Genomic DNA, 24,492 nt, shown 5'->3' on the forward strand with positions numbered 1-24,492 from the left:
ATGTCAGTAAATGCAACTTTACTGTTTTCTTTTATTTTTTTCCAACCCTGTGCTTCTTTTGCTATGGCCTCTTTATTGTCTTTATTATTCCTCTTTAATTCCTCATTCTCATCTTTTACTTCATTTAACTGTCTTTTTAATTCTTCTATTTCTTTATATAAGTTTTTGTTCACCTTCTCTAGTTCTTCCAATTTTTCAACTCTCTGCGCAATCTTTGCTATGTTACCGAACCTACTCTCCCAATGTTAGTCATTTTTTCAAGTTTGTCCTCTAGTCTTGCTAATCGGGGGAGATTAGTATCCTCCCCCCCCTCATTAAATCCCTGGAAATTATTATCTTGACCTTCCATTGTGCTGCTGCTCTTATCTATATTTCTAATCTTTGCATTTTTGTTAATCCCTTCTCCAAAATCCTCAGTTCTCCGCTTGTTTACAAGACGCCTGGCCTCCTGGACCAAGTCCTCCCCTTCCTCATTTCCTTCCAATTCCTTCAGTAATCCCTCCCCTTCTCCTTTTTTCTCACTTTACCACTACACCACGAGCTTTCCCCTTCCCTGTAAGGTACTTCCTTGACGTTGAGATCCACGTAAATTTTTATTTTTCTTCGGAACTCCAATCTTCGCCGTCCATCCGACGAAAGTGTGTGTGTGTGACAAAAAAACATGCATGCGAGAGAGTAAAACGTGGACCGTGAATATTTGAAAAAAGAAATCGAGATTCCTAGTACTCACAAAAAACAACCTGCATAGGTGCACGCTACATTAAATGCTATCGACCCCAACCTGTTGCTCTCGAGCACAACGGTATTTTTTCACCAGTCTACGTTTAGACGTCAAGCGTCAATGCCAACTAGGTAATCCGCAGACATCAGTTTGTATTTGTAAATTTATATATGCTATTTTGTACACATCTTCACTGTACATATTAGCATAAAACTTCGTGTTACCCTGTAAATTCTATTTATACTCTCAAGAACAGTAACTCATCGATCGAATGTATGCAATATCTCCAGTTTTCATCCACCTGTGACCTTCCTTTGCCCCCTTTTGTTTTTCTCGATGTGCTCCTACTTTTTGGGAATGTCGATACTTTCGTGTCGGTACTGTCTTAGTGCCGGATGGTGATTCAAATGCAGTCGTGCTAGTGTGGTATTGCATCTCTTGAGAAGGAATTTGATGAAATTATATACCTACATTATATATACTGTATGGCATCGATCCCAACCTGTTGCTCTCGAGTACCACAACTCTCACTTATGGAATTAAGTATAATTAGTTATATCCATTCACCCCATCCTCAGTTTGTATACGCAGGTGGTTTACTTCCACTGTCTCATTACAAGGCAAGCTCCCCCTCCTACCACTCAAAAAATATATGGGAAAAAATATATATATATATGGAACAAAAATATACCATTCTCCATTCATACCTTTTGTACTCTTCCTTGCTCAAAATACATTTTTCTTGCATTCAGTACCCCTTCACCCCCATCCATTCCCCTCGTGGCCTCGTTCTTGATCTTCCTCTCCACTTACTCCAGTCTGTCACCCCCTCACCTCCAATTCACTACCACCACCACTTCCAGTCCACTGCCACCACCATCACACTTTACATCTTGTTTTTCCCCATGTACACTTTCAGCTCTTCCTCTTGTATATAATCCCCAACTCCACTACTAACACCTTCAGTATATTCTCCAACTCGGTTACAAGTGCAATGTCATCTGCAAACACCTCCCACTTCCCTCCACCCTTAGTAAGAAGTTAGAAAAAGATTAATTTCTTTACTCCACTGATCCTTATATTTACTTAGGATGTAATTACTAAAATAAAATATGTATGCAATAAACTATATATTTCATAATCATCTGCATAATTGTCATGATATAATCAGAAGAAAAGAAAATACTCAAAATTTCTATTACATTTCTAATAATGCCTGGTCATTATTATGACCCCATAAACTATGGTGACTGCCTAATTATATTTTTATTTCCTTCACCTCCTAAAAGACATTTTTATTCAGTTGAAGATCTCCATCATTCATGCACAACTACTTTCATTACCACCCCCTAAAAGATAATAATAAAAAAAATAAAGTAAAATAATATATCATAAATTCTATGGTCATCATAAAATTAATTTATTCAGTTAATGGAATATTCCTGTCATTGAGTTCAGCACTTCAATCCTGATGTACTTTAATGATTTAATTCAGTTGAAGGCAGGAACCTACATGAAGGGAATCAAGCTACCTTGAATAACAAATTCTGTTTGTCTAAAGACACTGTATACTTGTGTGGACAGAGCTTTCCAGATTTTCTTTCCCTAATGCCATACAATTACCTCCAGCTGAGGGAGAGATTTATGAAGTTAACCCTGTAGCAGTGACACATTTCATTAACTTTATTCTGACTAATCCTGAACTATTTTGTTCAGTCATTATCTGCATCTAAGGGGGTGACTAGTTTCCTCTGTAATTCTTGAGTAATAACCTCTGGTCACTGAGTGTTGACCAACAATAACAACCCTAACCTGCCTTCCATACTGTGGTCATCTTGCAAGATAACCACTTGGAAATTAAATAATGGTTAACCAAACATTCTCATCTATTAAGACATCTTCAGAAGATGTAGTGTCTTTTCTGTAAATCTGTCTCTCATGCATTCCTTGTGATTTGTGTCTGTTGCACTGTAGCCATCCCTCAGCTTAATTAAATCAAGTTACTCATCAGAATAAAATCTGCTTGATGTCAGTGATTGAAAGTTTTAAGTAATGCTTCTTTCAATTTTTTTTTCAAAGACAAGATTCCATGAAACCCTACCATCAAATTTTTACTACTTCACTCAAAACTGTGAGAAAATTTACACCAGAATGTGTATATTTTCTATATCTGTTCATATCGTACCCATCATATTTTCTATAACTGTTCTCATAACTGGGACAGGTGGCATTCACTTAATGCCACTGAAAGTCAAACCAAAACCATACTCTAGAAATAGGCTCAATACCAGACCTACTACAGACGCTCCTCTACTTACGTTCATTCGTTTTACATTTTTTTCGATTTTACGTTTGAACTGACTGTACAAAAAAAAATTGTAAAAAATTTTTTTAGTGAATTTTTTAGTTTAGCGCGCTCTCCGTAGTTCAAACAATACTTACGCATGACGCTGCATCCACTGTTTACATGGCACAAATGACAGACTGAACGTGCCTTGCCTCCTCCTCCTCCACCATCTCAATTTATGTTGCTTGAATTTAATTTATTTGAAATTAATGTTATCATTTTACAATGTTATGTGTATAATTAATGATTTAGGGGTGTTTTATAAGATACGGTATTAGAATTTACGGATGTATGGTACAGTAACAACTTACGTTCATTTTCAACTTACGTTCGGCCGTTCGGAACGTAACTAAAACGTAAGTTGAGGAGCGTCTGTATACTCTTTGACCAGGTCCGAGAAAAGTTACTCTATGGCAGCAGGTCCAGCTGAAGATGTTGCCATGAAGTGAGCTAGACTATTCTTGGCCACACAGAAGCAGAGCATAGTGTAGTGCACTGACATGGTATGTTGGGCTTAAATCTTGCAATGTAAACACAAAATTCCAGTTTAACTTCCAGTGGTTATTGGTGAAATTTTATCTGACTGTAAACACATCAACCAAAGGTGCTTTGGTTGCAGACACATGTTTAACCAATGTAAGCTAATTTTTTCCTATTTATTTGTCCAACTCTGGAAATAATCTTAAGTTGAGAACTGTTTATAGTACACTTACACTTCAAGATTAAAATCAATATTACAAAATTGTTCATAATGTTGAGAAATTAGCTTTCAAGTATGACTTATATACTTGAAAAGTGATTTTAAACAATTACTTGTACCTATGCTCACTTTTGTTTATGATTGACCTCTCGTTAATTAGCTGTGTTTGCGGTGTTTTTGCTCTGTTTTCGGTGCTGTTGTTTAGTGCTGTGCAATCACTATGCCACCCAAAAACCACTCCAAATCAACAGATAATTCACATCAACAGACACCGTTACCCCCCTTTTAGTCCGTTAATGAGAGGCCAATCTGTACATAAAAAAAAAAGTTTAATATAATTCAAACCACTCCTATCCACATTCCTGGTCTTTCTTCCAGAAGGCCTGCAGCATATCCATAGTACATTAATCCATTAAAGTCATAATGTCATCTTTAATAACTTTGTTCTAGCAAATGCTACATGTGACCATGATAATCTATGATGAATTTCTGCACATTTATGGATTAATATGACTGTACAGAAAAATCAATCCTGAAGTAAGAATAAATAACTAAATGATAAAGGTTTACAGGCATCTGAAATCATTATAGATTCATGGTTACCTGAGGATAAAACCACTATTGTTCTATTTATTCTCTTCTATAAGAACAACGGCTAATCTGGCACTACTGACTATTCCTAAAAAAAATAAAAAATAAAAAATAAATGCATGTGCTATACAAGTATATACAGTGAGTCCTCCTTATATGGTAATTCTTTATCCGGTAAATTCACAGTTATGGTATTTGGTAATTACTACCATCGATTGTATTTACGATAAGAAAAATTCACAGATGGTATCCGCTCATGTTTTGAAAAGGAAAGAGCAGGGAGAAGGTACGTCTGCCATATCCTATTACATGTTATAATGGGTTCGGTATATGGTAATTTCAATTTGCGGTAAGGTTTTCAGGAATGCATATGTACCGTATAACGAGGACTTACTGTATTTAAACTCAATTTATAGACTTTTTGGACTCTATATTCATAAAGTCAATTGTCACGCCATGGACATTTTGAATACAGAGTCCCTTAACTCCAAAATCACTTAAACCAAGGTTACTTAGGAGTCAAGTGTATGGATTTAGGTATATTGAGTCATTGGTAACATTATAACAAGTCAGAAAAAATAAACATGCATATGTGTATGCATGTACATATATATATGTTCTGGTATATATTCTTCCTCTTCTTATCTGCATGAACCTCACTCACTGCTCAGTGAAATCAACTTGACAAAAAGGGCCACTTCTCTCATTTTTCCACTGCTGTTCTCATTATTAAAAACATATACATACATACGCAAGGCTGCAATCCCCTTCATAAGGTGGGCTGCCCAAGTCATAGCAATCATCCACAACAACGGACCCACTCCTGCCATTTTAGCACCTTCAAGGATGGAAAGAAGGAAAAAGGAAAAGTATGGCACAGCCAAACTAGTCTCTCCCTTCCATATTTCCTTGCACAAATTAAAATTTTATTTATGTATGTGCTCACAATCACAAGTAAAGTTCATTCACAGCCCTACTTCAAACAGTGCACATCAGATACTCCCAATACCCATAACACAAGAATATAAAAATGTAATCACAAAAATTATAGGGTTTTATATATAGATGAATAATCACAAAAATTGTAGGATTTAACAAATGGGTGAGTGATCACATAGATTGTAAGTATTGTAGACTTCCATGCCATTCTTTTACAATCCCACTGGGTATATGGTCAACCACTCTTGCATATATTAGAAACTACAAGTGCATATATGTACGCAAACTGAGAAAGAAGTTCACCCATGGTCCATTTAGTAATGGAGTGCACATCACATGCTACTCATACCAATGAGCATATTTGAATGTATACATACATAACAAGACATAACAAGACCATACTAAGGTACTGTAGACTCCTATGCACATCAAATTTCATGCATAGTTAGAATCCTGTCAGATGAAATAATGGGTCATATGAAGAATTGTCACCCCCAGAATGCCCACATGAAGAATCATCACCCCATGAGATCCCACCTGAAGAACTGCCACCCCAGTGGGCCGAATATCAACAGTGTAATAAAGATCAGGTTAAGCTGAATGAGAGTTATGCTTATTATCAACTTATACATACATACATATACCAAGGCTTTTTCCCCCTTCCAAGGGAGGTAGCCAAAAAGGGAAAGGCATAAAAACACTCCCACCCATTTCATCCCCAAATACACTCCACACCCCTCCCACCCTTCCTCTCATCTGAGCACCTCCTGGATGACGGGTCATCCCTGCACCCCGCCCACCGCCCTGGGTCAGAAGCAGTGTCGCAAGACACAGTACATCCACAGCAAGGCCGCTTCATTTACAACCGAATAATCATAAACCCAGGATGGCCCACATGAAGAACTGTCACCCTAGGATAGCCCACGTGAAGAATACTCACTCTGTCAATGCCTGGGGTGACGATTCTTCATGTGATCTGAAATAGCATATGAGAACATCATACCAGGAATAAAAGCATTGTTTTCACATGGTGTCTCCTTGGACCTTTTTGTTATCATTTGCCATTTTCAAACAGTCATGATACTCTCCAATAGCAATATGAAGAGGATAAGTTGGACTAAGTACCTTTCTATGTTATTGAAAGAGGTAGGGGCACTTCAACAGGAAGTCTCAACCTCTTAAACTACAGATTTTATCATGGTGAAGGAAAAACTTGCTTTCATTGCCAAAGACCAATTTTGTTCAAAGCCTATTCCCTCAAATGAATAAATCACTTAGCAGTAAATAATAAAAGTGTAAAGGGTCCCACTATAGCAAAAGGGTTTAGAGCCCTGTTGGTTGCACTCTACCTAATCCTGGTGATAGTGATAGTCGTTATGATTCCATTTAACCACTTCAGTATGAATCAAACTTTTGCAGCATCAGCTGCCATAAATAGTGATGCAAAAAAAAAAAAAATTGTAATTGTAATAAAAAAAATTAACTTTTACTTTTTTAATACTGCCAAAGTTGCACCTGTTTTTATCTACTCAATATTAATATCTGAGCAACTTTGGCAGTGTAAAAAAAAAAAAAAAAATCCAATAATTTTTCTTTGCATCACTAGTCATATGTATAATTCATCACACTACTCGCATTATAAAATATAAAGTCACTGCTGTATTACTCATTTTCTTTTACTCTGAATAATAATAAACTGAAAACATGATCAAACCAGTTCACAGAATCCAGGGGTAACTCATGTACAATTACAAAAATAAATATATAATCAAGATGCCAATGCCAGCACCCTCATGTACCCCCCTTCACGCCTCATGACATCTACGTAGGCGTCATCATACCGAAGTGGTTAATATTATGAACTCCCCCACATAGAGAGGGCTAAGGTGATGCCTCTTTACATAGGACTTTCTGAATCAGGGAATTTAAATTGGTACAATATCCTTACTACAAACTCGATTACTGTCATTCAGCCTCAAACATCCTCCACTCCTGACTTCTCCCCCTCATAGCACAGGAGATAAACATTGGCATAACAATTATGATTATAATCACATCTATTCCCCTTGAAATATCAATCCATTATGTACTTTGTGGGGGGTAGTTTTACTAATTATCATCATATCTATTCCCTTTGAAATATCAATCCATTATGTACTTTGTGGGGGGCAGTTTTACTCCTATTCTGACTAGTACCAGACTCTTTTAGTCTTTGAAGAACCCCTTGATAGATATTGGAAGGGAGAAAACTTATCTTCATCAATCTCTTCTTTCATGGGAAGATATTTCTTTTTATTCTGGGTACACCTAGATTTTATTCATCTCTGGTCAGGTATGTCACCTCTTCTTATATCTAATTGATTGATTGATCATATATCTAATTCTGATTCTTGATAATTTTGTTCTGCTGTGAAAATCATCTTGACAAGAGGTGTGATGTAATGAAATAGGAGATGAGCACCCATTAATCACAAATGCATATTAGTAGTTGACCATGTAACCAATGTGGTATTTGCCACATCATACTGCTTTTTCCTTATCTTACTAAACAACAAAAATAATTATTTCTTATTCAGAATCCTCTTCTAGTGGTCCATTATCAAGTACAGGGAATGCTGAGCATATGCAGAACACTGATAAACTTGTCATGATATCTTTGCAGTACTGTCGCACCCACTCCCTCCCAGCAGTTTCTGAAAACACTATTTCAATTAACCATAGTTTACATCAATTAGTAGACGTAAAAATTTTTATACATAGCAAAAATTATGATTGTTCTTTCATACCATTAAGGTGTAAATGTAACATAAAAATATAATTCCATTTTGCAGTACTTCACTGAAGACAATGCTGATGATACCAGATATAAGTATTTAGTCTTTATATGATGGATATTTGTAAAATTACCTGACATGAACAATTTGGCAGTTGCTCACATTTACTGGTTGTTAATACATTTAGTACTATATACATACATATACCAAAGGCTTTTCCCCCCTTACAAGGGAGGTAGCCAAAAAAACAAAGGCATAAAAAACACTCCCAACCATTCCATCCCCACACGCTCCACTCCCATCCACCCCCCTCCCTCCCTCTTATCTTGGATCCTCCTGGATGATGGGTCATCCCTGCACACTACTGAGGGCAATATCACACATCCTTACTTTGTTCTCTGTTAATTAATGATCATGGGCCCTAAAGGAAAGGCCAGATTAGTACCAACTCACAATACTTTTTTATAAAAAGCTCACTGTGACTCTCCTCCTGTTAGCCAGTGTCACTGAAATAGACCAAAATTAACACTGCACAGACAAGAGCCCAGCATTTCTTCCCAGACAGTTTTATGGGAGAGTCCAAAGACTGATGCTAGGTACAATGGGGTTGTGAATTTCCCATAAGTGTAGGTGTGGGTGTATGTTGTGTGTTTGCTTTGACCTAGCCAGCCCCTTTATGTGGGGAAAAGGTATGTGTGTATGTATGAAACTTATGCAACAATTGTTATCATCCATGGAGGAGAGTGGAGGTGGAAAGGGAGTTGGGAGATAGGGTAGATGAAAGAGTATTGGGATGGTTCGGACACATGGAAAGAATAAATGAAGAAAGAATAATGAAAGAGGAATGGAAGGCAGAGGTGGAAGGAGTGAACGTGAGAGGGCAAACGAGAATGAGATGGATGAATGGGGTAAAAGGGGCATTAGGAAAGAGGGGAATGTCTGTTGAGGAAGGAAGGGAGAAGACAGAAGATAGGGGTGAATGGAGAATGGTTGTGTATGGATGATGCTGTGATGCATGGAAGGGACTGGGTGTGGGATGGTGGAAGGGAGTAAGTGTGAATGCTATTTTGACGCAGCACAAAGGGATTTAATGATATTTCATATTAATAACTATAAAACCTCGGAAGTTCCACAGACCAAATACTATTCTTGGGCTTTTCCATGGATACCACTGGGAAGGAATGTTGGACTTTGCTTCTTGAGATATTAGTGATTTGTTACCTTGCAGCTATGGGTCTCTTGTAAAGGAGTCTTGGGTCAACAGACTGATTCACTGAATAACGTAGATCTATTTCCACTCCACCAACTGGTAGGTGGAAGGGGAGAGCAATTACTACCTCATGGCTTTATGAGAAAATGTGGAGCATAACTGAAGCTGTACTTGGTTCTGATGTCAAGTACCAGTTCTTCAGTGCTGCACTTGAAGATGGTGAGGGTATTAACAAATTTTCAAGGTAAGTGGCAGAGAGATGATTCCCTTTGATATCCATCTTGAATTACCACCACAGGCAGTTAACCACTACCGATTCCATATTTCATACATATACATGCATACAGAAATGCATAGTATCTTAGTATTCACTCTAAAACAACGACTAAATTGTACTAGTACTATTAAAACATCTATGTGGTGAACAGTATATACTGACCTACGTGGAAAATGGTTACATCCAATAAGCTGTGTCTAACTCGAGACAATGGTGATGGATTGGGTGCCTACCTGGGTGGTTACTTTCATAAACTTTTACTTGATGTATGATCACTTAAGAAAGAGGCAGTCACGACACAGGAACCAGACACACTCTCTCCACTAGAGGAAAGCACCTTGTCATGCATTGAAAAAAATAAAACAAAATAAATAAATAGATAAAAAAATATATAAAAGAAATTACACACACACACACACACCAGATTTACATAGTTGTCAAGTAATGATCTGCATGAATCGGTGATACATTAAGTGTATTGTGTTCGCTGAAAAAGAGTTGTATTCTGTAGTCTGAGACCTATACTATGGTATGACTAAGACATATAAGAGTGACACGGAATCCAAGATGGACAGCAAGGCTATGAAAGATAAAGGCCCTAAATATAAATATGAATTCAACTAATGGTACATGAAGTAAGAGGTCCAACATCAAAACAAAAATGAATCCTATTCATTTCTAACATTAATTTGAAAAAGCATTTGCAGAATTTTTCATAATTCATTGCTTCAGAGAAGCCAAATAAATTCTAAGCTTTGCTAAATATTCCCAGGAAGTCCTGGAAAAAATAACTCAAATGGATTATATTTCCACTCGCATATCTCAAGTTGCTTTAAGCAACAAGTTCAATTATATCATTTAAGCTTTCTTTATCCACAACTATAGATCCATTAAATGAATAAAACATATACTATACATCTAATTCTGTATCCATACAGATTGATAACCTGTGGCATGTCATGGTATGAAAAGTAGAAACTGCAAAACACTTGAGAACAATGTCAAATCACACATTTCACACATCTACGGTCATTGTATCAATGGGAAACAGTGTGAAGAATGTTGTGAATTTTGACACTATTATCTATTCTTGCAGCCCTCCCCATTTTCATAATTCCAACTACCACTAGTGATGACCAGTACTATACTAATATATATATATATATATATATATATATATATATATATATTATATATATATATACATATATATATATACACACATACACACACACACACATATACAGATACTCATGCATAGCCACAGGCACAAAATCTGGAGAAAGGAGTGCCTGACAAGAGAAGTGAAAGAGCTCTGGAAACGGTGATCAAATTGGACACTGGAAACGGTGATCAAATTTTTACCATGATAGTTACAGTACTATACATAAATGTATGTATATATGTAGGTAGCCAAAAAACAAAGGCATAAATTCCACTTCCAACCATTCCATCCCCTACATACTCCACTCCCCTCTACCCTCTTCCCTCACTCTTATTTTGGCTCCTCCTGGATGACGGGTCATCCCTGCATCTCACCCACTGCCCTGGATCAGAAGCAATGTAGCAAGACACAGCACATCCACAGCAAGGCCACTTCATATATACATATATATATATATATATCCACACACACCAGATTTACAATTGTCAAATGCAAAACTGATGCTACAATTGTAGTTTTTCATCGATTGCACCTTAGTTCACCTCCAAATCACTGTAATATTTTTTCTTAAGTCTTTTATGTTTAACATGCATAGCACTTCTATTAATGTTTAATTCTATTTTCTAATGTCTTCTTTGGAAGGCTGGATGTCTTGACATCCTCTTCAGCCATTTTCTACTGCACTTTGAATTTCAGCCTTCTTGTCTCACCCAATGACTGAGGGACATAACCTCTGTATTTATAAATTTGTTACAGTTCCCTGAGATACCAGCTTCTCTTCCTAAGACAAATGCATTAACCTTTAAACCCATCACAAGGACTTTTTGCACTCTGGCCAACTATACTCTTGTAAACTCTTCTTTCTGAGGGTCAAGTTTATAACCCAGTTTTGGTAATGCTTTTCACTGCTTTTGCTAGACATTCCTCCACCATCATTTGAGACCTTATATAAAATCACTCAAATAACAATATTGCATATTGAAACATCACACAAATATAATCAACATGTGTATATCTGTGAATGTTCATTTTGAACACTAAATTAACATTTACTTTGAAAACATATCCACCATGTATACATGTTTGCATAACCTTTCATCCATTACAAAAGTAGAAACATACAAAACCAGGTACCAGGTCACTACTCAGCTTCTTCATTTTTATTGTGTTCCTCAGGACTCCCCTGATTTCTCACATTTATCATGTCGTTTAGTTTTGAAGCAAAGTCTTGTTTTGTTGGTTCTGCCTCACGGTAAGTTTTTTTCAGTTCTGGCAGGTATCCCTCATCCACATAGGTCCCAATTATGTTGACCAATTTATTAAATTCATCTGCTTTATCAGCATAAACATGATGCCCAGCTCCTTTAATTATCTGCAGAAAGAAGGGACATGACCTCAATTAGTAGTGGTGATGATGATGATGATGATGATGATATGATGATGATGCACACTCCCCCACTATCGGGAGGCTAGGACAGTACCCCTCACAGAGGGCTTTGTAGCGTGGAATTTAATGAACTGCCATCATATGTTGACTAGTAAGACAAATATCTATCATTTTAGCTTTTTACCTTCTGATGCTAACACTCTAATCCATTCAACCACTAGCCCCCTCACCTAAAAAGGAATATATAGATATACACAAAATATAAACATTACCTCCACGTTGACATAAGAGTCCTTGCGCATATACTGAATCTGGAAACCTGGGTCTCGATCAACCCAAGACCGAGCTCCATAGATCAGAGTGATGGGGACATCTTGCTTCAGGGAATCCATTCGGTGAATCATAGGGTACTTGGCCCAGCCAAAACCAGACATCAGTGTGTGGAAGGCAGACTCACCGCTACAAAAAAAAAAAAAAAAAAAAAAAAAAAAAAAAAAAATAATCAGTGATATACATACATATATATACCAAGGCTTTTCCCCCTTACAAGAGAAGTAGCCAAAAAGGAAAAGGCATAAAATCATTCCCACCCATTCCATCCCTGAATACACTCCACACCCCTCTACCCTCCCTCTCATCTTAGCACCTCCTGGATGACAGGTCATCACTGCACCTTGTCCACTGCCCTGGGTCAGAAGCAGTGTCGCAAGACACAGCACATCCACAGCAAGGCCGCTTCATTAAATTGGCGACCCCCCCTCTCCGTACCCCCATGCATAAAGGAGAAGACAGGAAGAAATCCCTTCGGGCTGCGTAAAAAATTGCTCACACATACTACCTCACCCACCCACCCCCCTGCCCATTCCACCTCATGCATCACAACATCATCCATATACAACCATTCTCCATTTACCACTGTCTTCTGTCCTCTCCCGTCCTTCCTCAACAGACATTCCCCTCTTCCCTAAAGCCCCCTTCACCCCATCCATCCACCTCAACATCCCTTCATGTTCACTCCCTCCACATCTGCCCTCCATACCTCTTTTACTAGTCTTTCTTCACTCATTCTTTCCATGCGTCCAAACCATCCTAATACTCTTTCATCAACCCCCTTTCCACCCCTATTATCCTCCTCACCTCCTCATTTCTCACTCTATCTAGCCTAGTAGCCCCCATCATACTTCTCAGACACCTCATCTCAAACACATTCAAACTCCCTCTCTCTTCCTCTCTTATGTTCCATGTTTCTACCCCATACAGTGCTGTTGGCACACACACGCTCATCGAAGCAACACCGCTCGTCGTCGCGCGACCAAGAAGAAGAGGATTTACGACGAAAAAGGAAAACCTGGTTTGTACTGTAGGGGTGGGGAGTGAACGTGAGTGCCCGAAATGGTATCTATGCAGTGCTAGTTAATTGTGTTAACTCGAAATTAGCAAAAATGAATGAAAACGACTCGAAAGCCAGTTGCGAATCAGAGCCATCTGGAGGCAATCCACTGAACCGCGATGTAAACAATAAACAAAGCACCACGTGTTACGACAATGATTTCTTAGGGTTTGGTAAGTACGAAAGAAAGAACTTAAGTAGATTATTAGAGATAGAGAGAGAGATGAGCAAAAATAGGACTCGGTGGGAAAATGAAATCATGGACTTAAGAAAAGAGGTCATTGGTTTAATTGATTGTTTATCTAAGACTAACCATGAAATTTCTGACCTGAAAAAAGCTAACTTGGATCTTACAAACGAAATTAAAGAAATGAAAAGAGACATAAATGAACTGAAGAATGATAATGAAAAGAAGAAAACTAATGATAATAATAGCGAAAATCTAAAGCAGGAAGTGAACAACAAATTCCAAGAATTGACACAAAAGATCGAAGAAAACTTAGGTGGGGACAGTATCCAGGAAATTAAGAAGTGGAAAGAAAATATTGAAAATAAAGAAATTGCTTTCAAAGAAATAGTCAAGCAGCAAATGCAAGATAATGCAAAAGACACAATCATTCAAGTGATTAACGAAAAAGCAAATTGGGTCAGGGACACAGTAGATAGGAAGAAATGTATTGTGGTTTATGGGCTTAAAGAAAAACAAGGATTGGCGAGGTACATGAGAGAAAAAGAAGAAAAAGAGACAGCAGTAGAAATCCTTAATGAAATTCAGGGGGGAGATAGTGATTCAGGCACAGACTTAGAAGAGACTTACAGAATTGGTCGCTATACTAAGGATAGGAATCGACCTCTAAAGATAAAACTAAGGTCACAAGTGGTAGTAGAAGACATATTTGAAAAAGTAGGTAACTTGGCAAAGAGTGAAAAATACAATAAGATATGGATAAAAAGAGAAATGAGTACTGAGGAATTAGAAAAAGAAAGGGCGCTAAGAGAAGAAGCAAAGGAAAAAAACTTGAAAAGATCAGAGACAGAATGCAAAGAATTCCAGTGGAGAGTAATAGACTTGAGATTAAGACAATGGCGCTTCAAAACGAACAAAACAAGGGAAGAAGAAACCAGGGAGAAGGAAGAAAATTAAAAGTGGCCTATACCAACATTGACGGACTAATTTCGGGACTGAACGAACTCAATGATTATCTGTTAGAAGCAAAACCAGACATAATGGGAATTGTAGAGACTAAACTAAGAGGTGAAATACCATCCACTGTTATCGGACAAGGTTTATACAACTACTGGATAAAAAACAGGGACAAGAAACAGGGAGGGGGAATCATGTTCTTGGCCAAGAAAGACCTAAAGGTGACAAAAATTGCAGAGGGCAAAGGTAATGCTGAATTGATCATGATAAAAGTCGAAGGCAAGAATATGAAAAGTAGAAAGTTTGTGGTGACTTATGTGCCTCCAAAAACAAGCGCTTGGAAAGAAATTGAACATAAAAAAATGCTAGATGACACAAGAAAATCACTCAATGAGATACTAATGGGTAAGGGTAATCTGGTAGTTATGGGGGACTTCAATTGCAAAGAAATTTGTTGGGACAGCATGACAGTGCAAGGAGGAGAGGACTCGTGGGGCAATGTACTGCTAGATATGACCATGGAGTACACAATGACCCAATGGGTCCATGAAAACACAAGGTACAGAAATAATGAAGAGCCATCGAAACTAGATCTAATATTTACAACAGAGCCTGAAATAGTGCATAAAGTCCAGTATGAGACACCAATTGGAAAGAGTGACCATGTACTCATCGAAACTATACTAAAGGAAGAAATAGACATAGAGAGGAACGAAAAGCATAGGAAAGGAAGACTGAGGTACAACAAAACAGACTTTACAAAACTAAAGACATTCTTCCGGAGTGCAAACTGGGAAATATTTTACAGGGAAGAAACAGCAGTGGAAGAGAAATGGAATATATTGATGGAAAACTACAATGAAGGGGTAAACAGGCATGTACCAAGACAAAAGCGAGAGAGAGAGTACATTAAATGTTGGTTCAACAAAAGATGCAGTGAGGCAAAAGACAGAAGGGACAAAGCTTGGAAAAAGTGGAGAAAAGACAAAAAACAAAGCAAATGGCAAATTTATGTTAACTATAGAAATGAGTATGTTAATGTGAGAAGAGAGGAGAAAAGGAACCATGAGAAGGATATTATAGACAAATGCAAAGAGCAACCCAAACTATTCTATCGGTATGTGAATGGTAAACTTAAAAACAAACAGGAATTGGTGAAACTATGCCAAGGAAACATAGAATACACAGAAGATTTAGAGATGGCCGAAGTCATGAACAATCACTTTAAATCTGTTTTCACCAGAGAGAAAATACCGAATTGTGACATAGACAAAAACAAGAAATCTCCCCTCATGAATGAGTTTACAGCATCACTAAAGGAAATATCAGAACATTTATCAAGGCTGGATGTCAGAAAATCACATGGCCCGGACGGTATTGCAAATTGGATTCTAAAGGAGTGCAAAGAAGAACTAACAGACAAAATACACATCTTAATAAACAGCTCACTCAAAGAAGGAAAGATACCCGAGGACTGGAAAAACGCTAACATTGTACCAATACACAAAGGAGGAAACAAAGAAGAACCCACCAACTATAGGCCAGTATCTCTAACAAGCACCATTGCCAAAATTTGTGAGAAAATAATCAAGAATAGATGGGTAAAGCGTCTGGAAGACAATGACATATTAAACCCAAGACAATTCGGATTCAGACAAGGAAGATCATGCTCCACAAACTTAATATGCTTTTACTCAAGACTAATAGACATAGTGCAAGAAAGAAATGGATGGGCTGATTGTGCATTCCTAGACTTGCAAAAAGCCTTTGACAAAGTACCACACAGAAAACTACTAAAAAAACTGGAACACATAGGAGGAATACAGGGAAACCTACTAAAATGGATAGAGGACTTTCTGACTGGTAGAAAGATGAGAGTAGTGCTCAGAGAAAAATATTCAGACTGGAAAGAGGTGATCAGTGGAGTACCGCAAGGATCTGTGCTGGCACCAATAATGTTTGCTATCTATATGAATGACATGGATGAGGACGTGAACTGCTACATGAGCTTCTTTGCCGATGACGCCAAACTGCTAAGGAAAATAGAAACTGATGAGGACTGTGAAGCACTGCAAGAAGACCTAAATAGGGTATGGAACTGGAGTCAGAAATGGGAAGTGGACTTTAATACGAAGAAGTGTAGCATAATGGAGTTTGGAAAAAGCAAAAACAGAATATCAGGAAAATATACAATTGGAACCAAAGAAGTAAAGAAAGTAGGATCCGAAAAAGATTTGGGAGTAATTATCACGAACGACTTGTCCTATGATATACAGATTAACAAAATTGTCGGGGAGACTTACAACTTGCTAAGATCAATAAAAGTGGCGTTTACATACTTGGACGAAGACATGATGAAAAAAATATTGGTTACATTGATAAGGCCTAGATTAGAGTATGCAGCGACATTGTGGTCCCCCAGTACCAAAAAGAATATAAAGAAAATAGAAAGAATCCAAAGAGCAGCTACAAAAATGGCACCTGCACTTGCAAACCTATCATACGAAGAGAGATTGGCTAAACTGGAGTTACCGACACTGGAGCAAAGAAGAGAGAGAGGTGACCTATTGACCATCTACAGAATCATGAAAGGCACAGAGGTACTCGATAGTGTGAACTTACTTAACTGGGACAAAAGAAACACAAGAGGACATGGAAAGAAAATAAAAAAACATAGCTATAGAAGAGAACTGAAGAAAAACAGTTTTCCTCATAGAGTTTTGGACACTTGGAACAAACTGGACAATGAAATAGTATGCGCAAAAACCATTCATGAGTTTAAAAACAAACTAGACACTGCAAGATACAAAGGCGGGACAACACGAGCATAGCTCCCCTTCCCGCAAAATACAACTAGGTAAATACAACTAGGTAAATATAGTCTCCTCTTAGCATCCATTCCCAAATGTCTATTCCTCATTACACTTTTTAATCCACCAAGGCATTTACTCGCTTCTCTCAATCTACATTCTACCTCCACCTTCACTCCACCTTTTCCTGCCACATTTGCACCCAAGTATCTAAAACTATCCACTTCCTCCAGTCGCTCTCCCTTAATGCTCACTTCCAGACTACTGCCACTTTCACCCCTTGTACATCTCATCACCTTACTTTTACCCACATTTATCTTCAGCTTTCTTCTATCACACACTCTCCCAAACTCTGTCACCAACTTCCTCAATCCCTCCTCCGATCCTGCTACAAGTGCAGTGTCGTCCGCAAACAACAGCTGGCTCACCTCCCACTTTTCTCCATTTTCTTTAACCATCTCCAATCCCTGACCCACTACCCTTGCATTTACCTCTCGCACCACCCCATCCATGTATAAGTTGAACAGCCAGGGCGACATAACGCATCCTTGCGTTATGGCGCCCTGGCTGTTCAACAGTGATATAATAATAATAAAAAAAAAAAAAAACACATACAGTAGTAATAATAGTATGTGTTATAAAGATGTTCTCACCTACTCCTTAGATTCCTAAGAGGGTGAGGATAGGGGGTCACCTTATAATGAAGCAGTGGGGGGTATACCAGCTCTGGCCGTTGGGCCATGCTATGGAAGTAGGATGTTTCACTGCAATGCTTTTGACCTGAGTAGTGTGGTGGGGGGCAAGGTTGGTCTTTCATTCATGAGGGGCCAAGATGGGAGGTTTATCTGATGGGTTTGAATATGTATGATGTGTCTTACTACTTAAAAAAGAAATAGAGAAACACAAACATATAATAAAGAAAGAATGAGAAAGAAAAAGAATGAGAAAATGAAAGAAAGAAAACACAAAAGCAAAAGAAAGAAAAAAAAAAAGAGAAAAGGGAGAGAGAGAGAGAGAAAGGGAGGAAGGAGAGGGTAGGGCCACACAGAGGGATTGAACACAGAAGTTACTATCTAAAGCTGAACCAACATCTAAAATGAAGATTAGATTGGGCTCCAATGGTATGTCTGACACTACCTACCTTGGTGTTTGTGCATTACAGTGGTACAGGTAGTTGGGTATTGTCTCGTGTGCATCTGGTATCACGCCCTGGAACTTTCGTACCAGATCTGGCCTGGCTTTCTCTAATAGCTTTGGTCCTGAAACAAAAGATACTTAATTAATCTGTTGCCCTAGGTCTCTCTTCCAGGAGACCCTTAGCTGACAACGACCACCAGAATGATCCACAAGTTGCTCAAGGATGGCAATAGACATTTCTTGTGATTCGATCAATCAATTAATCTGTTGCCCCCCAGCCTCTCTCACAGAGGACCTGTAACCTTGAGGTAACTGGCAGTGGTGTCAATTTATTATGATTTACACCCATTACCAGTGTGGGAAAGAGTGAAAGGGATGCGTGTGATGGGAGTGAAAGGAGTGAGGATTCTCCTATCCTATGTATAGAACAATGAGTCCTGCTTTGGAGGTGCTGTGTCTTGCTACAATGATTCTGACTTAATCAGTGGGCGGGGGCCATGGATGACTCTTCATCCACAAGCAGTTAAGATTAAAGTGGCAACAAACAGGTGTTGGATGAGTGACAGAAAGAATAATTTCCATGCTGCCCATTTTCAAAACCCATCGCTCCCCTCAGCTCTATCTTGAAATGGATCTCTGAGGGCCTGACACATTGTCTCTGTACTGGGGCCAGGATCTCTTTCTACCCACTTCAACTCTAGTTTATTCCACTATTTCACATTAAGAGAGCTGACAACTGACGAGTGCTCCCCTCCCATCCTACTACTTTCAGCCAGTGATAATGAGACACCCCCACACTAACACAACACAGCCATTGTGTTTTATTAGTGTGGGACTGTTTCTACATCACCAGCTTACAGCAATAGGAGAAGGGGAGCAGTTTCTAGTACCTGGCTCTCTTTATGTGAAAATGCACAACAGCGGTGCAAAACTGTCAACACAAGGATAGAAGTCCATAACAACAATTTGTGTGATAAAGAAGGAAATACAGTTAAAGCTGAGATATCTTGGGCTTAGTCCAGTGATTAAGTGTCAGCCCCTCCAGATGGAGATGAAGTTGTTGCAGAAGAGCATGGAGAAGATTCTGACATCCATCTTGCAGGACCATCCCTTGTTGGTACCTATCAATAGTCCCTGTCACATATAAGTGAACAAGGTAGAGGAGGTTGAAAAAAAGACTAAGAACATTAATCAAATATTCATCCTGACTTGTGTCACATAAAGACCCTCATGTGAAACAAGTCAGGAACAAACTTGGACCAAAACTTCTGTCTTCCTTCACCCACCCCAACCTACTCATCACACTTGAGACTGCTTGGCCAGACAGTCTAGGGAATGACCACAATAACAACTTGTTACAATGTATCAACAGAAGTAGATGAATCAAACTTACCCCAAGGTCCAGCAGAACGGACAATAAACAGAGGATTGAAGGGTCTCAGTACAGCTCCAATGGCACGGACCCAGATTGGCAAATTATAACGTTCGGCAACATCAAGAGGACGCTCAGGAAAACCCCAAGGGTCCGCAAGAATTAAATGATGAATTCTGCAGAAGAAATTAACAAGAAGCTGTTAAACAGAAGTGAAAGAAGAAAACAACAAGGTGATGAGATGTAAAAAGAGTGAGGATGGAAAGTTGGAGGTGAGTTTAGTGTTAGAGTCTGGATGAAGTGGAGTGGTTTAAGAACTTGGTGTGGCAGATGTATGTGTGTATGTATGTATGTGTGTATGTATATGTGTATGTGTGTATGTGTGTATGTATGCATGTATTTACTTAGTTATATCTTACGGGAAGGGTAGCAACACTTGTGGCATCCTGTCTCTGTATCTTGCCGTATCTAATTTGCTCTTAAATTCGTGTATTGTTTTTGCACACACTATTGTTTTGTCTAGTATGTTACATACATCCACCACTCTGTGGGGAAAAGCTGTTTTTTTTGTTTTTTTTTATGTCTCTTCTATAACTGTCCTTTTTGAGTTTCTTTCTATGTCCTCTTGTGTTTCTCTTATCCCAATTTAGTAAGTCGTCTCTATCAAGGACTTCTACACCTTTCATAATTCTGCAGATGGTCAGCAACTCACCTCTTTCTCTTCTTTGTTCCAGAGTCATGTGTGTGTGTTTACCTAGCGGTATTATACAAGAAGGGGAGCTATGCTCGTAGTGACCTGTCTTTCTATTTCTCAGCATCTAGTTTGTTCTTAAATTCTTGTATGGTGTTTGCACACTATATTGTGTGTGTGTATGTATATATATATATGTATATATATATATGTGTATATATATGTATATATACAGGTAGTTCTCGATATATGCGACTTCGATATATGCGAATTCGCGTATATGCGATTCAAGAATTTGCACCACTTTTCGATATGTGCGGGGATATATTCGAAGATATGCGATTTGACCTAAAAAAAATAAATAAATAAAAATAGTCGCGGCCGATTATTTTTTTCAAAATACCTATTATATATTTGAAGTTGGTGCGCATAAAGCCGTGTGGTAACACTGGCTGCATCAGCTAGGTAGAGCTGGCATCACTGCGGCGTTATCACAACAACAACACCGGCAGCTGTACAGACGGCATCATCTTAGGCATCCTTCCTGTTTCATAGGCCAAACCATTGTCTTTCTGCAGGTAATTAAGCTTTTTTGATACACAAATTAGTTTTTTTTTCACAAACAAATTAATTTTTGATACTTATTACTGCCCCAATTAATTTCGTCAATTTTCACTCTGCAAGAATTATCGTTTATTCTCCGCACTGGATAAACTCTAAGCAGTAAGCCTGCCTGTGTATCTCCAGAGCACATCAACAGTCAGTTTAAGCGTAGCAAGCAGTCTGAAATGTGAATTGTAAACAGACTGATTTTTCAAACAGCTGAAGAAAATACGCTTGGCGAAATAAGTGATGTTTACGGTAGCGTCTTTTCCCGAGGTTAATACTTACATGTCAGAGAGTGTTAATGTTGCAGAATATCATGCTCGCTTTGCTCACTCACTCTGTTCTATAACCCTCCTATTATGTTTTCAGGATCAGCGCAATCCGAGTTGAGAACGTATCCCCCTTTTTCCCATAGGTTCAATAGTTCAATATATGCGGAACCCCCGCATATAACGAGAACTACCTGTATATATATATATATCCATATCCATATACCAAGGGGTCTTTTCCCCTTACCAGGGAGGTAGCCAAAGCCAAAAGGCCTATACCCATTCCCACCTATTTCACTCCCATCCACCACCCTGTCCCCTCTCATGTTAGCTCCTCATGAATATATATATAAATGCCCAAACGGAATGAAAAATTATAAGAAATGGGTGATGATGATGATGATGATGATTTGGTTTAACATCACAAACTCCCCCCTATAGGTAGGCTAGGATGGTGCCCCTCACAGAGGACTGTGTAGCGCGGAATTTAATGAACCATGCCCTTGGTTCAACTTCGCTGGTGGCAGGGTTCGAACCACCATCCCCTTGACCTTCACTGCAAGTAACGACGCCCTAACCCGCTCAGCCAGCGAGCTTCCTTAATAGGTGACTGAGGTTAAATGCAAAGAGGAAGGTTGCATGAGGGAGTGGTTGTATTTAAAGCACTGTATAGAACAGAGAATTAGAATTTGCGAGAGGCAGAGAAGAAGTCTGAATGTATCTGGGATGAAATGTTTGAGAAGTATGGTAGGTGTTACAAGGATGGCTTTCTCCCTTATTTGGCCATCCCCCTTACAAGGGGGAAATGGGATTTTGGCATGTATGTATGTATGTATATTAAGGGACAAAATGTAAGAAAAGTGTAAATAAGGCAGCAAGTGGGGGTGAAAAGAGCTGTCAGAGAGAGTAGATTGAATGTTGAGATGGTTTGGATATACGGAAAGAATGAGTAAAGAAAGAAAAGCATAAATAGATGGAGTAAACTTGAGCAGATCAAGAATGAGGTGGATACAAGATGAATGTCTGTTGAGCAAGGAAGAGAGATTATAGAAGAACATAAAAATGAGCATAAGAACATAAGAATGAAGGAGAATGCAAGAGACTCCTTCATTCTTATGTGCATAGAATGGTTGCAAATAGATGAGGAAATGACAGACTGAAAAGGTGTTCTTTTCAGCTTCATCAACTTTTTGAGTAGACGGTGGGGTGGTGGGTCACCATATAATGAAGCAGTGGGTGTAAACCATCTTTGGCTGTCCCTGAAGCACTATGGCTAGCTGCACTGCCTCTGGCCAAGAAGCGTGGCAGTGGAAAGGGATCACCCTTCATCCATGCAGTGCTAAGATAGATGATGATGATATGGTTTAACATCACACACTCCCCCACTATCGGGAGGCTAGGACAGTGCCCCTCACAGAGGGCTTTGTAGCGTGGAATTTAATGAACCATGCCCTTGGTTCAACTTCGCTGGTGGCAGGATTTGAACCGCCCTCATCTCGACTTTCACTGCAAGTAACGACACCTTAACCCACTCAGGGGCTATGAATAGGTCTTTGGATAGATGTAGAATAGGTGCAGGGTGGGTGTGTACTTTGACTTAGCCACTCCCTTGTATGAGGGAAAAATATGTATGTAATGGAAAGTAATCACCAAAATATCAAACTTCATCCATCACAAGGAATGAGTTATATAACAATTATTAACAGGTACCCTCAACTTGGAGAAAATCTTACCGTTCAGGATATTTGATAGAATATGATGCAGCAAGGAACCCTCCAAAAGAATGTCCCAAAAGAATAAACTTTTCAAGTCCTAGCTCTTTCCTCCATGCTTCCAGTGATGTTATGAATTCTCTCTCTGCCTCAACAGCTTCTACTGTGAAATTTGGCCTTGAACTTCTTCCAAAACCTGTTTGCAAAGTATTAAAAAAATAAATATCCACACAATCTTTATATTTCTCAAAATAATAGCTGGAAAGAAAGAAAAAATATATCAATAAACACAATATGTTGTTATTTTGGAACATCCATCTATATATATACCAATAGGCTTTTTCTCTTTATAAGTAAGGTATCCAAAACATGTTGCCAATATGAAAATATGGAAATCAGCAGGAATTGAGACATCTTCAAACACACATATAGATATCTTGGCAGACAACCAATTTTGATTAAGATGTGGAAGATCGTGCTTGAATGCATTATACAGGTAGTCGTCGACTTACGACCTATGCGACTTACGACTGATCGACTTTACGACCACGAGATAGTGCAAAAATATTTAACATTTAATAGAGTAATAGAATTGCAATGTTATGCCTGGCAGTGCAGTACAATTACTTTACACGCCACGAGACGCAAGTACGACAATTTTGGCAGGCTGCCGGCAGCGTCAGCATTTCAGACAGCTAAATATTCTTTAATTTTGTTTGTTTGAAGTAAAATGTTTCCTAATTTTGCATTGCATTTTGTATTTTTATATATTTTGCAATTAATAAAATGTAACAGTAATACTTTTTTTTATGCCTAGGCTAGTTTGTTGTCGATAACAATATGTTCGGTACAGTACGTAAACGAAAAGAATGTGTTTTGAAATAAAATTTTACCTTACATTTTGTATTTTTATATGTTTTGCAATTAATAAAATGTAACAGTAAAACTTTTTTATGCTTAGTCTGTTGTCGATAACAATATGTTCGGTACAGCATTTTGTATTTTTATGTTTTGCGATTAATAAAATATAACAGTAAACTTTGTTTATGCTCTGTTGTTGATATTTTCGGTATAGTACGTAAACGAAAAGAATGTGTTTTGAAATAGAAATTTTCCTAATTGTGCCTTGCAATGATTTAAATTTAACAAACAAAAAAGTATTTGTAGGTCAAAGATGACAGGACTTTATTCAGTATGCGTAGGCCTAGGCTGCGTTTCCTAACAAAAATTATAAAAAGTTAATGAATATT

General features: G+C 38.3%; 1 protein-coding gene across 1 annotated transcript in view; it reads right to left on the bottom strand.

Annotated features, from left to right (window-relative positions):
- Positions 1-1,834: 1,834 nt before the first annotated feature.
- Positions 1,835-24,492, bottom strand: part of LOC143037295 ((Lyso)-N-acylphosphatidylethanolamine lipase-like) — a 37,239-nt gene continuing 14,581 nt past the window's right edge. Inside the window, exons 4-8 of the mRNA XM_076205431.1 lie at positions 23,264-23,438; positions 19,986-20,140; positions 18,597-18,714; positions 12,384-12,570; positions 1,835-12,096 (exon numbers count right to left, since the gene is read on the bottom strand). Coding sequence (XP_076061546.1) covers positions 11,866-12,096; positions 12,384-12,570; positions 18,597-18,714; positions 19,986-20,140; positions 23,264-23,438 — 866 coding nt within the window. The 3' untranslated portion in view covers positions 1,835-11,865. The remainder of the gene's footprint in view (positions 12,097-12,383; positions 12,571-18,596; positions 18,715-19,985; positions 20,141-23,263; positions 23,439-24,492) is intronic.

Source organism: Oratosquilla oratoria, chromosome 2 (genome assembly GCF_046742065.1).
Source record: "Oratosquilla oratoria isolate Oo_2021 chromosome 2, ASM4674206v1, whole genome shotgun sequence".
NCBI classification, from domain to species: Eukaryota; Metazoa; Arthropoda; class Malacostraca; order Stomatopoda; family Squillidae; genus Oratosquilla; species Oratosquilla oratoria.